General features: G+C 40.1%; 1 protein-coding gene across 1 annotated transcript in view; it reads right to left on the bottom strand.

The window, feature by feature from the left end:
- galnt14 (UDP-N-acetyl-alpha-D-galactosamine:polypeptide N-acetylgalactosaminyltransferase 14 (GalNAc-T14)) overlaps positions 1–11,222 on the bottom strand; it is a 217,264-nt gene extending 206,042 nt beyond the window's left edge. The window contains exon 1 of the mRNA XM_006793525.3: positions 10,824–11,222. Within this exon, the coding sequence (XP_006793588.1) occupies positions 10,824–10,985 (162 nt within the window). The 5' untranslated portion in view covers positions 10,986–11,222. The remainder of the gene's footprint in view (positions 1–10,823) is intronic.
- Positions 11,223–16,146: the final 4,924 nt, after the last annotated feature.

Genomic DNA, 16,146 nt, shown 5'->3' with positions numbered 1-16,146 from the left:
CCGTATGCGTTTCACTTGTAATATCAGATATTTACACAGAAATATTACACGTTTAACGTTTAATTTAATCCGTAAGGTAACATAAACATGGTAACATAAACGTTATGGTAACATACAAAAATACATACTGCAAATGCTTTTTTTTCCTCGAACAGCGCCTGTAACACGGCTACCTTTAAGTAAACGTACGTATCAGTAACAAACAAATTACGTTGCTTATGTTTTTTTACGGAACAGTGCACAAACAACATTACAACATCCCTTAACAACCGGTAAAAATATATACCGTATACATACTACTTGTCAATTTTATTGGTCTACTGTTACCAGGCAAAATGTTTTTGGCCGCATAAAAAAAAAATCTGCATTAGCCGCACGTCAGTATAAGCCGCAGTGTTCACAGTGTGGGAAAAAAGTAGCGGCTTATGACCCGAAAACTACGGTAATTAAGGGTACAGGCGAGGTCATCAGATGTCGTTTTTGTGGGTGAGAGAGATAAAGGGTTGAAATTAGGGCCACATGGCTTAAATACTGCACATTGCATTTGTTACATGTGAATGCTTATGTAACAATATTTCTTTGTACCATTTCTGCTAAACAAGTAAAAAAGTTGCAATTCTTGCTGGAAGAAAAAAAAAAAACTTTTCAAAGCAAAAAGCTAAAATGTCAAAATTTGAAATGAAAATTAACTTCTGAAGGTTCTGACAATTATTGGGGGAAACATAGAAACTGCACCAAATAACGAAATTTTAATTAGATATGATTAAATAAACAATATTCTGTTGTTGATATTCACAAAAAAATGAAATAACAGATGGATCCCCCCCCCAACTTCAGTTAATCCAAATCACAAATTGTAAATGAATTCTTTCCAGAGTTTCAGAATTGCCAGCGCTTCGATACCACTGTTTTTCTACCTTTGCAATACTCCACCTTCCCTAAAAACACATATGGCCTTCAGTGACCAAGCCTCGCAGGGTAAGTATATATTTCCCACAGCTGCTGTACAGTAAAGACTTCACAGCAACATTCCCGTCTGTTTTGTTTGATATCTCAGATTTTTTAAACCTACATTTGCTTTGATATGAAACAAATAGAATAGAATATGAATCAGTATACTAAACACAAAACAGAAACATGGGAACTGATTTACACCAAACCACCACATGTCCAGTCTGACTGCTTGGCACATTAGCTTTCTGACATGGATCTCTGCCGGGTGATGTCTGCAAATATTTAGCTTCACATTTCTAATTATGATACAGACATGGGAAAACTGAGAAACATGGCCACAATATAATCATATTTTATAATATTTTATTGTAAAAAAAATAACACTAAGTCTATGTTATGACAACATAACACTATGACATGTCAGGGAAAAAACATGTTAGGAAACTCTGAACCTACTCAAACACATGACAAATTTCAATTAACATATGGTTTAAAAGCTTAAACTGGTGCCCTTTTATCCCTACCATCAATACCAGTCAAAAGATAAACACTTAACTGGTTGATTGTTTGGCATTTCTCCAAACCAACATCATGAAAATCACAAAGCTGCGACATAACTTTAGTGATATATCAGCCGCTGTAGCTGTTGAACCTCAGTTAGGTTCATTTCCACAGTGGTAAGTGTGTTTCACAAATGAGTCCTCCAGTGCCAGAGGCCAGTCTAGTTAGCCAACCTGTGGGCCCTGCTGAACTGAGTGCTTCATATAAAACATTATTATTATTATTCCCTCCCTGGGAGCTGGTTATAGCCGCTCTGAAAACTCATTTCCCTCTCCTCTTGTCCATGTGAATGCCTCCTGATAGGGAGAGGGAAGGAGAAAGGAACAATAACTGCATTTCATATGACAGGGAAATGAATAATTTCAACTGTGCGTGTGCATGCAGTTTATGTATGTGTGCTCTTGTGTTATTTAGTGTAGTGTACAGTATTGTGTGTGAGTGTGCCTTGTGCCATTGTGGCGCGATTGGGCGTTGTGATACACGCAACGAGCACAGTGACTGGAGCATCGATCTTGTTTTCTCGAGAAAGAAAAGAGAGAAACTGAGACAGAAGTCAAATTGTAAGAGAGATTTCCACAAAAAACATTGCAATAAGCTAAGAAATTGATGACTGTTTTAAAAATGATGCTATGAAGAAGAATATTGTGAAAATGTATATTGTATTTTAAGTTCTTCTACATGCATAGAGCACTACAGTGTGTAGTATCAACCATTAATCCATTAATTAAGTTTTTTTCCTTTATTTATTTATTTTTTAATTTTAAAAAGGGCTACTATTTGGGATTTTGGGATTTGGGATTCGTGCAAAAAACAAAACAAGGGAACTTGAAGCAGCAGGGTTAATACTCTCACAGCACTCTGTCACTTTATATACTGAACTAAGCAATCTTGCATTCTAGTTGTGTGATTGGTTGAACCATGAGTTAGGGACAAAAGAAAAAAATCACAATATGCACTAATACTGAGTTCTTTCATCACTGCATCAGTCGATTGTGATGTTTGCAGATGACATTGATCTGTATTGAGCATCAGGAGCAGGTGGAATAAAGCCTGGAGAGGTGGAGGTATGCTCTGGAGAGAAGAGCAGCAAAAGTCAATAGAAGCCACACAGAATACATGTGTGCAAAAAAGGAGGCAGCTGTAAGACGCAAGGAGTGGAGGTAGTGCAGGTGAAGTTTTAATAAGGAACAGACAAGCACTGGAGAGGTGAAGGAGAGTCCAGGGAGGGTGGAGTGGGTGGAGACAAGTATTGGGAGTGATTTGTGAGAGAAGGATAGAGGTAGGAGTGAAAGGGAGGGTTTACAAGATGGTAAGATTAGAAATAAGCAGATCAGAGGGACAGGTCAGGTTGAGCAGTTTGGAGACAAAATTAGAGAGTCACGACTGAATTGGTTTGGACATGTGCAGAGGAGGGATGTGGATATAACGGACAAATGATGTTGAAGATGGAGCTGCCAGCCAAGATGAAAAGAGGAAGACGACAGAGGAGATTTGCGAATGTAGTGAGAGAGGAAATGCACAGGGTTAGTGTGAGAAAACAGTATGCTAGGGATAGGGTGAGCTGGAGGTGAATAAGCTGCTCTAATGATCCATGAATGGAGCAACTGAAGAATAACAACACACATTAGACTGGATGAGACCAACCAGATGTTGGCAGGACAGGAGTGGAAGGAGGTAGTTGGTTTGGCCCCTGTTCAAAAGTAACGGCAGATTATCCTTAAAAATTGGTCACTACTAAGGTGGGTGCACATGGTGATTCTTAACTTTTAATCAGTCTAATGCTTCAGACAATTACACCATCTTTTCGTCACTTGATCAATATAATGTCAATCAATCATGTAAAAACAGACTACGCTGTATGGAACTTCTGCCATCAGAGATCAGCGAAGACAAATTTGCACAATTAGGGCAAAGCTGGCAAAAACGGTTCAATGGCCACCTCAACAATTTAATAAAACCTTTTCTTCAATCATTTGCTAACATGTATAATTTTTTTAACAAATCGTTAACTATACTTTACATAGGCTCTAAAGTTTCTGAGGTGTGGTAGTTGAAGAGAGCACAGGTTAAACAGAGCAAACTAACAGTGCATTAGCAGTGGTGCATTTGTAAAGTGTCAGGAAGCACCAGCGCTAACTCTGTTAGACACATGGTTTCAGTGCCATTGTGTTCATCATTTAAAGAGAGAATCCTCTGTGAAATAATGAATTCAATGAATAATGTACTGCATACAGAAATAATTTCTGTCTGGTCCAGATCTGATCAACATCTTGCCCTGAGACACTTGACATTCCTCCACCAGAGAGAGAGAAAGAGAGAGGCACACAGTGAGGCAGTGTCCTTCAGTATTCAAAGAACCAACAGATTGTTTCCTCTCATGTTTGGATTTCTGAAGGCAGAAACTCCATAAAGACCCCCTGCCAACCTGCCCGAGGACACAGGCACACTCCAACCATGCTGCTTCAAAGGCTCTCCAAAAGCTCTCTCAGTGTGTATGTGTGTGTCCATGTGTGGGATCCCGCAAGAAATACCAGTTTTCTTGTGCGCGCATATAGATGAGGGTGTGATTCTGCATATAAGCATTTCTCTGTGTGTGCACAGAGTACAGGAGTATCCTTCCTTGTACAGGAAGTAGTCATGCTAGGTAAACAGGAGTGCAGGCTAATCCAGTGAGGAGTGGGAATTCTGCATTAGCATTTGAATAGTACTCATCAGCACAAGCATTGCTGACAAAAGACACATCCTCTGTCCTGGCATACGCTCACACACAAATGCTTGGCATGTACTAAAAAAATTAATATGTTTTTTAGCAGCCACAGACATGTAGCTTAAAGGTTCCTTCTGATTAAAAAATGGCTACCTGCTGATTGTTTTCAAATGTTGGAGGTGTGTAAATGTTACCTGCCTACCATTTACACACCTCTGCAGAGACACACCTTTGATCAACCGTGTCAATAATATACTTACAGTGTAATTAGGTCAACAACAAGGATACGACCCTATGTAAGCAGTACGTGATTGCATGCATGTTTCATTACCACAGGAACATACATGTTTGTGAGGAATCTTGCTTGTTCAATTTCCAAAGTGCAACTAGGATTAAGATTTTTTCATAAACAGAAAGGATAAAGTTCCAGAAGTGTGACGTATTGTCCATCTCCTATATCCTTTCAAGAATTCGTGAGATTAGCTTGCATTTCTACAGCATGAACCTTGTTTTTTTGTGTCGCAATTCCTGCCCCACAAACATTCCTGCTTCTGCAGTGGAATTCGTGATAAACCAGAAACGATCAGGGTGGAGTTTGTAGTTCTGAATGCCAAACACACGCCTTGAGACTGCATTCATTCACACAAAAACAAGCACCGTTTGCTAACATTGAAACAGCTACAAGCAAATTTAGACTAATTCAAACGAGTGTAAAAAAGAACAAAAAGAAAGGAAAATTATTATATTAACTGAGCATTCGGTCAACAACAACAAAAAAGAAAAAAAACATAATGTGCAAAGACTAGTCAAACATACATATATACAAACATAAAGCTACAGTCACAAAAAAGAGAGAAACAGTGATTGGAGACCATGCCACAACCAAAATTACTGCGATCATGCGTAATAAACTTAAAATCTCAATGCATTTGAAATGTTTGCTTTGAAGTTGGGCTCCAGGTCTGTGACGACTTGCAGACAGTTACTGTCTGCAATAAGATGGAGTCAGACTGCCATCAGTCTCAGACTGGATGGGCACGAATTGTCAATTAAATGCCATCTCTTTGTTGCAATATAACAATTATTTGTGATATATCAGTAATGACAAATCTGTTGCCAAACCCAGAAATTCATAATAACTACTTATATTTAGAGTCTAGCCAGAGCTCAGAGATTAGAAATTGTTGTACTTTTCAGCAAAGACTAAGTGAGATTGATTGGCACATGTTGGCAATCTGTATTAATGAATCAGCAGTTATTTGCAAACCTTTGCCAGTCTGTCTGAGAATGATTGCAGGCAGTTCTAGTTGGACCGTGAATATCTGAAGACAAGTTGCCTTCCACTGTATTACCTGTGCAATTATGTTGCAAACAAAATTGGTCACCAAGAGGTTTATAAGTAATTATATTCTCAATGTCTTTGCAACCAACATATCGCTGCAATTACTTACATTCAGTCACTAAATGTAAAGAAATATTCAATGTAATCCCTGAGTACTCACCAACTGTTCCCAGTTGTGAGGAGGTGACTCTCTTATTTTTATTCTAATGTGACAGCAAACGTGCACACCCTCATTTCTCAGTCACATAGTCTGCACAGTCAAATTTCACATGCACATTGACAGCTTGCATGAACTCAGGGGTGTGGATGTGGATAGACAAGATCATTTTGCATGGACAAACAGAAAGAATATTTTAAGCTTAATGGGACAGCTAGCAGAGTGTATCATCAAATATTGCACAAAAGGATTTTACACTGAATTAGGAATTTAAAACTAAGAAGTTTCTGTTGAGCAAAATTCCTCAGACAAGTTTCCTGTTTTTTTATAGATACATTTGGTTTGATTCCAAATGTTTTTCTCTCTAATTAAGACTGTATCACTTCTCTAGTGCTCCTGTTTAAACTTGCATTTGGATAATACACCACGGCACTAGAAAGAGCCAAATATATTCTTCTTTTCTTATGATACAAGCAGACTGTGTGCATGGTAATGATGATACCAGGCAAATCTGTACCTACAGATTTACACTGGGTGTGAAAAACTGTAGGATTAAGTTGGCAAGTCTGTATCTGGCTGGGTATTAGCCGAGCTGCATTTCAGCATGTGTGTCCTGACTTGAAAATGATACATTCATTTTTACACACACACACACACACACACACACACACGCACACTGTTCTGCTGAATGAACAGCGATTCTCTCATTAGCTTGTAGGCTCACAGCTTACCGAACAAGTCCACACAAGGCAAGACAAGACACTCTTTTTTTCCTCTTCTTTTGATAGGCTAAAGTGGTTGCAGCTGTTTCTATCCCTCCAACTGAAGTAGTTTAATTACATTTCAGATTTCAGATTTGAGGCATTTAGCTGAGAATCTTATCCAGGTCAACTTACAATGAGAGCAACAGTAGATTAAGCTTCATTGCATGAATTATCAGCAGTTTGAAAACACCTCCCTATTCACACAAAATTAAGGCACGCCTCAAAATTAAGACGATTCATATTGTTCCCGACTTTACATTATTGTTAATGAGTCTTTTTAATGACGTTCTACATAAATTATTGTCAAAAATTACAATCGCTTTGGAAGTCAGCTGCTTAAGGGTTTCTCTTCTTCAGCATAATCACTTTGATCATTACTGAGTTAGCTTAACTCATCTCTGCCAGGCCGTCCTTCTTCATGATCTAGTTGTGCACAAACACATGATTTGCCACTTCAGTCACTTCAACTCTGAAGGTCAATGCAGAGGCACATCACCTGACCATCATCACCCATCTGCCCAGCTGTTCCCCAGGTGTCCCTAGATAGTCCATCCATCATCTCACAGGGTGAGACAGTTTGTCTTTCAAATCTGACAGCAGTCGGCTTATACTTTCATCCTCTATATGGTGCAATGTAACACAGTTTTTGGGTATACACACACATTTTGACTGACGTACGACTCTGTATTCTTAAAATAAAAAAAGTCTAATCCACACACCATCTGTGCAAACTTTATTTACAGCGTACTTCAGCTGAACCAAATCCACCTACAAGAGCAAAAGAAGGAAAGGGCTGCTGTAACTGTATCTCCAGTATATGCATTTTAAACCCCTTCGAAGCACAGCCAAATGCAACGTAATAACAGTTTGTTTTTTTAACAGCAGCAGCTTCACTCTTATTGCTTGTGTGCAAAGGTTTCATAAGGATGCTACTTAATAACACGTCTCCAACATATTTACAGTTTAGACTGAAAAGTCTCAAATAAGTTTCTTGTAGGTGTCTTGCATAATTTCGTTTTTTTAATCCTACTGCTAAGGCAGGGGAGGAAACAAGCCACCGCACCGCTGAGACATCCAAGGAGTATTATGCTCCCCTCTCAACAGGTAAGAAAATCACATTAGCACACCACATCACATTTCTTTAACAGATAGCGAGGCGGCGGTCCCCTTCGATGAATATACAATAAAGCGCCTGTAACCCACTTCTTGCTGTCTCATGTGGCGATTTTTGTAGAACATAACATAGAGAATGAAATTTACAGCTGAGATTTCAATCAGCGCTATAAAACTGCTGACTGATATGTAGTGCGCTATATATCAAATGGACATTTGAAAACATCTCTAGTATCTTATAAGAGATGAGTTTCCCAGGTCATCTGATGAACCACTCCAACTTTTTAAGCCCCAAGGAGTGCAATATACATACTTTGCTCCAAATTTTATACTCTGACTTCAGTGCACACCCTTTGTTAGCACTGTGGTTTTGCTTTCCTGATCTTTTTAGTATTCTATCAAACAAATGTAGAAATCTACAGTCACGGTAGAGTGACAAGGTGAGTAAGACTGTCACGAATGCTGATTTATCTTCCTGCTTTTGATTCAGTCTGCGAACCTTTCTGCCCACGCAGACAGAGCATGCTACTCTATAATACTCAATACGTGCATGCAGTCAAGCACACGCACCTGCTGTTCAAACCTCCTGTTTAAGAAGGGCACCCAATCAAAATAAAGTTGGATTAAAGGGAGAAAGATGGAGTTAAAACAGCTCTTTTTCAGACAGAGGATGAGCTGAGGGCCCAGTACAGGACAAATAAGATTTCTTTCTAATTTAGAATCAATCAGAGCCACTACAGTACAGTCAAATAAAATTATGGGCTTGGACCATTTTAGGTCCTCTCATTCAGAAGAACATCATCTTCTGGTGAACAGGAATAAAACTTTTCTCTCACTACGTCTAAATCGCAAAGTCTGCATTTGAGCCCAGCCTCCTGACTCAATATTCAGACCTGCTTGCAGGCTAAGCTCACTTCGGTTCAATACCTGCTGCTGTAGGCCTCCATTGAAAAGCTGGTTGCAGGTTTCAGAGAAGCCTAAAGCTTGATTTATCCTACGTCGTAACTTTCATAGTAACTGGAAACTCCTTTTATTCCTACACAACAACTTTCCACAGTATTCGAGTTATTCTGTTATGCATCAACCCGCATTATGTTTCTCGGGAGGTGCACACCAGGTAGAAGGTTGCAGCGTAGGGTTAAAATAGGGTTCCGGTTATGGCATAAGTTACGACATAGAGCTGACGCAGAAGTGTAAGTCTATTCTGTATATATAGGATGATGTGAAGAATGGAATTCCTGTGAAGCAGCTTTTACACTAGCTCTAAATTCACTGCACTGTAACAGATCACACATACACTCACAAAAATAAACGCACACTGCAGGTGGTCTAACTGCAACGTCGGTTTCTGCTGTGTACTCAGAACTTCCTGAAAGCCTTTATTCAGTGCTTAGTGTGCACTTTAGCAACAAGCAAACATTAACAAGGGCCTCGGGGAGGTCAGAGGTCTGTACGCTGGTGTTGAAGAACAAATAATGTGATTCGAGTACATGCATATTAATTTCAGAAAAGCACAAGGAACACAACAGCTTATGAGAGATCTTTCCTACTTCATATGCAGAATTTATTTTTTGTATTTTTTGCAGTTTCTATAAACACATGTTCCTTTGACACAGACCGCTGAGTCCCAGCGTGTGGTGGAGATGCTGAATATGTAGCAGTCCTCACACAGAAATGCCCTGCACATACACGCTGGAGTGGTACTTCCATCTAAAAATCTTGCATCTTGGATCCCTATTCATTAGATTTATTCAGGTAAAGTACATTGAAGCGGATGCATTTTACCTGTTGTGCCTCACAACAAAACAAATTCCTGACCCAGAACACTCTTTACAAAGGTCAGCTACAATTTATCTAAAGCATAGATAATCTTTTCTTGATAAATTCATACAGTATCCCTGCTAATTATGTGGTTTATACCACGTATGACAATCTCACCATATTCTTACGGACATTCGGTCGATCGTGGCTCAAGAGTTGGCAGTTCGTCTTGTAATCGGAAGGTTGCCAGTTCGAGCCCCGGCTCCAACAGTCTCGGTCGTTGTGTCCTTGGGCAAGGCACTTCACCCGTTGCCTACTGGTGGTGGTCAGAGGGCCCGGTGGCGCCAGTGTCTGGCAGCCTCACCTCTGTCAGTCCGCCCCAGGGCAACTGTGGCTACAATGTAGCTTGCCATCACCAGTGTGTGAATGTGTGTGTGAATGTGTGGATGACTGAATGTCGTGTAAAGCGCTTTGGGGTCCATAGGGACTAAGTAAAGCGCTATACAAATACAGGCCATTTACCATTCAGTTGGGCTGTTACACGATTCCTACATGGTGTGCATGTGTGCGCTGGCAGCTCTGTTTAACAAGGTAAGAGAGACAGGATCAATATGCTTATACCCCCAGCTACAGTGAACATGTTGCGGGTCTTTTGCATAACAGACGTCCTGCAGTGAGCGCAGGGCATGGGTATCAAGCTGGGTCGAAATTGAACCCAATTATCTTCAAAGGAACCACTGCAATCTGATAACTGAATTAAACAATGATAAGAGCTCTGATAGTGGATACTGAGCGTGCAACACTGCATTAAAAAAATGAATGAAATTTAAAATGACAAACTGAGTATTACCTCACAATTTACTGAGTTGCTCTGATAAAAATACTGTAGGATTAGAAAACTGATTTTTCACTGATAATAAATCTACTGAAAAATAAAAGTTTTTAACTTGTAACACAGCAGACAGCATTTCCTCTGGGAGTCAAGTCAAGAAAAGCAATCAGAAGAAAGTTGGGATCTTTGGTGGCATTTGCTCTCATCTCACCTTTTAGATGTTTTAGTCTTGTTTTTAGTCCACTGCATGTCCAAAGTATTTTACAGGTCAAGAATTCACCTTAAAATACATTAAGAGAAAGTGCAACGATTGGAAGAGCTCATTAGTGATGTTTAGGTCCACCGGAGGTAATTACAAAGAGTAAACACTTTTCCCCCATCATTAAACTTCACTAGATTTTTTTTTCTGACAATTTGATTGCTTTACTTAAGATTAATGTCAAAAAGGACTTTCTCATATTGGAGCAATTCTTTACAACTTTTTTTTTCCCGTTTCCTTGTCTGTTTCAGAAACTCCTTCACTCGGGATTTGGGTTCATGATGCTGCTAAAACTAGTGCGACTGCCCCGAGCTCCGCAGACGTCCCGCTTAAGTCCACCACGCGTACACAGCAGGTCATATTTTTACTTCACCTGGTTGTAGGTTGTCTCTCCTGCTACTCCTCCTCCCCCTGCTCCCGCTCCTGGACTGAGCTCCGGCAACCTCCTCCGGCTCAACACCAGCAGGTAAACCAGCGCTCCCAGCCACACCAGCACTGCCACGGCCACCGCCAGCCTCCGACAGAGTCGCTTCATTTTCCGGTCAGGAGGAACCGGCGGCGCCCGCAGCCCGGCTGCTGTCAGAAGTCCATTTCACAGAAGCGAGAAAAGAAGTGAAAGAAGCGGACTCGGAGCCAGCCTCCACTCACTGACACGGCAGCAGCGTGCCTGGTCCCGCTCACTGTAAAGCACCGACTACAAGCTCGCCCTCACTCTCGCTCCTTCAACTCAAAGAAGCGCGAGCGCTTCTCTGACACGCCTGACAGCCGTAAGCGCGTGCGCTGGTGTGCGCGAGCATGTTATTGTATACGTGTGTGTGTGTGTGTGTGTGTGTGTGTGTGTGTGTTTCGCTGAGGGAGTCCTGGACCCTCCTGAAGGTTTGACTGGGAGAGCATGGAGCTCCACCTGGCGACATCCGCAACTACTCCACTAAAGAAGAGCCCGAAACAAAATAACGAGGAGGAAGAAGAGAGGAGAAAACTGAGAGAAAACAAAGGGAGAATGATCAGTTAGATCAGCATGACAGGCATTGACTGGGGAAAGATGTAGGCATGCATTTGCTTGTTTCCTTGCTCTGATAGATTATTGTTTATCAGTTGCATACTTTTGAATTTTGCAGTTTCTGCTCAGCCAAGTTATTCAAGTTTGAGTTTATCGATAATAACCAATGTGGAAAACTAGCAGATTATCATAAATAAAAATAAGTTAGTTCCAGTTTCTGAAAAGTGTGAAGAATAAGAAACTAATATGAAGTACTTCTTAAAGGTACTTTTTGTAATTAACCTTGGCAGAATGTAATTAAAACCTTCACCATCAGGGGGCAGAGTTTTACCACGTTTATAAAGCTGCTTCCAGCTAATCCCAAATGCCTGATTTAGACTTCTGCAGTTAATCTTTTTAGAGTCTGACATGTAACTTATGTAAGTGGCCGACGTCATTGCTAGAATTTATACTTGCGTTATACAGTCATTTCCGTGTGTTTGTGCCCCGGTGTTTTGTATGTGGTACCAGCTGATAGAAAAATAAAATGTTGGACTTTTTTCCCTCCTGGATCCTTGCTCTTTGACGTGGTTGGATTTTATCGGGTGTATACATATTTGTCCCTCAAGTTTTTCTACTTTGTTGTACATTCCCCCAAATCTATTCCATTACTGATTATTTCTACTTAAACTGCGGTGACAATTGTTATTCTCACAATGACTCAAAAACTGGAGGGACTTTTTTTTTTTTGCTTGTTAGGTAAATGTGTAAACCATTACACTAAAATTTCCCAAACTGGCAACAAGGATATGAGGAAGTGGCATGAGGACTGATGCATTCATCAAAATGAGAATCCTTCCCTGTGATCAATGCCAATTAAATATGACGTTCAACAACACAGCATCACACATTGTTTATGAATGTTTTTTTATAGTCCAACTACTGCTGTGTTTTATGATCTCAGAACTTATGGCCACTTTTAATTAAATTCATTACATGCTGTAATGTTGTGAGACGTCATGCCTATTTTTAATAGCACCCTGAAACAGTGAAGGTAAGTGCAGTAAGTTTGATGAGCTTAAATAAAAGAAACAACCTATGAGTAAAAAAAGACAAGTTCTTTAAAGAGCCCTTCTCCCACCAAGGTCTGTGCTTCCTTTATACACTGAACGTAAAACTACTTGTGCAAAGAATCTATCTGTCCATCCTTGATGATAATGCCTCTAGCAAGCCTGCTTTGTCATCCGGGATAGAGGAAGCTTGCCATTATTTTCAATATTCTTCAAACATGAAGCGGTGAGATTGATTTACAAATCACAGATAGGAGGACGAAAGACAAAAGAGATGAGGGTCACTGACAGGAGGACGTTTCAGTTATGAAATGAGAAAAGTTCTTAGTGTAGTTTCCATACACAGTACAAAGGCTAGAATTTGTCACTTTGGCCTTTATCTAATGTTTAGTGATGTCTTGTTATGAAGCCTTGAATTCAGTATTTTCACAGTAGGAGACTTGGTGTTTTGAAACAAGAGAGATGGACTGTGAAACTGAGAACACCACACACCCTGAATAATCATCCATTCTGACTCTAATGATGACCATAATTTATAGACTGAACTTTATGTTTTATTCATTTTGACCTGAAACTGGTGATTGAGCAAGTACATTCATTATGAAAGTGTTTACCGCAGTGAGCAAAGCAGACAAGAGACATTTTAGACTTGCATACAGCTGGGAGTCCTTCTGGAACCAGTGGCATCTCCCCCTGCTGGTTATTAGAAAGAATGCAGGTTTGGATCACTTCCATGGTGGCTTCACTTATTTATACTTTCTGTAGTAGCTGTCCATTGCTGTCACAAGAAGCAGGAAAATTGTTTATTTGATCTGGAATGGATATGGGACAGTGAAGGTACTGGATTTGGCTCCGAATGCTCTATTGACTCACCCCACCCTCTTTTGGTAGAAATTGATATTACACAAAAGTACGACCTGGCCCTAGTTCAACTTCAGCTAATATTTCTTAAATGTCATAGATGATACAAATGATTACATACAGATTTTGAATATAAGTCAATATAGTTTTTAACTTTTTTAACACAGGAATTTACAATAAGTACATTTTAAATAAATCACTGAATAATATAAATGATAAATGTTCAATAAATATCCATGCAAGGGCTCTGTTAGTCATTAAGATAGATTTTTTAATATATATATAATCCAGGCCTACTGGGTTATCACATCTCCTTGTCCTGAGTAGTTTTCTATCCATAAAAATAGTGTAGTAAACATATTTTATTATTGCATTACTGCTATATTTAACCATGCTGTGTCCCACTTCAGCAGTGAGTGTGCAGTATGCAGAATTGGTAATAAAATAAAAGCTACAAAATGTATGAGAGGAACGAAAGAGGACAGAGGGATAGTGGAGGAGAGGAGAAAGTGCAACAGAGTGGGAGAAAACGTGGGAAAATACAAAGGAGGAAGCAAAGAACAAGAACAGTAAAAGAAAATGAGAACAAGTGGAAAAAGCTGAAATAGGAGTGATGAGACTGGAAGAACATGAGGAGGGAGGAAGCAAGATTGTATTTTTCCTGTTTTCAGACAAGTTGACAAGAATAAAATGGTCAGTTATTCCACATATCAGGTCAATAAATTATCAGGAACACTACTGAGCACTTAGATCCATCCTATATTTATTAATAAAACATGTGGCACAAAAATAAAACTGTTCCTTCTTATGAGATATGAACCTGAGGGAGAAAAAGATTTTTACTGTCTTGGTGCACCATCTAGTGTCTGCGCTGGGTAACGATCTGTGTATGTCTGTGAGTGAATCCAGGTTGAGGATGAATTCATATGGTCTTTGACCTCAGTTTCTATTTTCAAAACGGTGGTATAGTTCCTCTGTGTTGCAAAAGTCAGTTTTCAATGAAACCAAAATCCAGCACTTGATCAGCGCTGACCAACTTGAATGTATGAACATCTGTGCACTGCATTCAATTTATCCAAATTTTCTAAGGTGAAGACAAAGCAATTTTGGAGACATGAGGAAACCGAGGTATCGGCTCATAAACAAACAACAAAGCACTACATAAATCCCCAACACTGACAGGTATTTATATTAACTCTATTTCAACCAGTTCAGCTGGTTGAAATGGTTTCATTTGTCAGTAAGATGCTACAAGTTCTACATAAATGAATGAACCTTATTACAAGCAAAGTGCTGAGAGTCTCATTCTCTGGATAAATCTGCAGAAACACTCTCTCCTGTTTCAGTTTTCATGTTCTTCCCAATCTGCCGGCTCTATATTAATGCAATCCAACATGGTTCTCACCTAGAAGGACTGCAATATACAATATTAAAATAAATCACTGTCAGCGTCAATAATGAACTTTGGTTAAACCGTGACCTTTTTTTTGCATTGTAACTTTGATAGACTTAAAAGTGACTCTGATTACAGCTTTAAAAGCAAATTTCATCAATGCCATTTGTTAAATGATTTCCACAAAAACAGCCCAAATAAAGTTGTGTTTTTATGGCTAATTTATCATTTTACAATTAAACCAAAACTGTGTCCTCCCCTCTGTGGTTCTAATCATCCTGTCACCCCATCAGTAACACAGGACGCAAACTTCCTTTATCCTAAATCTTCAATTATCTCGACGCAAAAAGATTAAATTCACAGAAGCATACAAATAATTTTATATATACACGTATACGTATATATATGTATACACACACGTATATGTATATACACACATATATACACATGCGTATACGTATATACACACGCGTATATACATATGTATATACGCATGTATATATATATGTGTATGTGTATACATATATATATAAAAAAAATTCCCCACTCGCCCCTGTGGGCGGTCTATCCTTCAAGCTCGGGTCCTCTACCAGAGGCCTGGGAGCTTGAGGGTCCTGCGCAGTATCTTAGCTGTTCCTAGGACTGCGCTCTTCTGGACAGAGATCTCAACTGTTGTTCCCAGGATCTGCTGGAGCCACTCGCCTAGCTTGGGAGTCACTGCACCTAGTGCTCCGATTACCACTGGGACCACCGTCACCTTCACCCTCCACATCTACTCAAGCTCTTCTCTGAGCCCTTGGTATTTCTCGAGCTTCTCGTGTTCCTTCTTCCTGATGTTGCTGTCATTCGGAAGGGCTACATCGATCACTACGGCCGTCTTCTCAGGTTTGTCTACCACCACTATGTCTGGTTGGTTAGCCACCACCATTTTGTCCGTCTGTATCTGGAAGTCCCACAGGATCTTAGCTCAGTCATTCTCCATCACCCTTGGGGGCATCTCCCATTTTGACCTCGGGACTTCCAGGTTATACTCGGCACAGATGTTCCTGTACACTATGCCGGCCACTTGGTTATGGCGTTCCATGTATGCCTTGCCTGCTAGCATCTTGCACCCTGCTGTTATGTGCTGGATTGTCTCTGGGGCATCTTTACACAGCCTGCACCTGGGGTCTTGCCTGGTGTGATAGACCCCAGCCTCTATGGATCTTGTGCTCAGTGCTTGGTAGGATTTCTGGATGTCAGCCACTTCCTCTGTCTGCTGGTGGAACAGACCATGCAGGGGCCTGTCCTTCCATGATGGTTCTTCTCCTTGGTCTTCATCCTTCTCGGGTTTCTGCTGCCTGAGGTATTCAGTCGGTTGTGGCCATCTTCCTGATGTACTCATGGATGTTTT

This window comes from Neolamprologus brichardi, chromosome 15 (assembly GCF_056152115.1).
Source record: "Neolamprologus brichardi isolate AB-2024 chromosome 15, ASM5615211v1, whole genome shotgun sequence".
Taxonomy (NCBI): Eukaryota; Metazoa; Chordata; class Actinopteri; order Cichliformes; family Cichlidae; genus Neolamprologus; species Neolamprologus brichardi.
The sequence above is the reverse complement of the archived record's forward strand: the minus strand, read 5'-3'. Positions and strand labels throughout refer to the sequence as shown.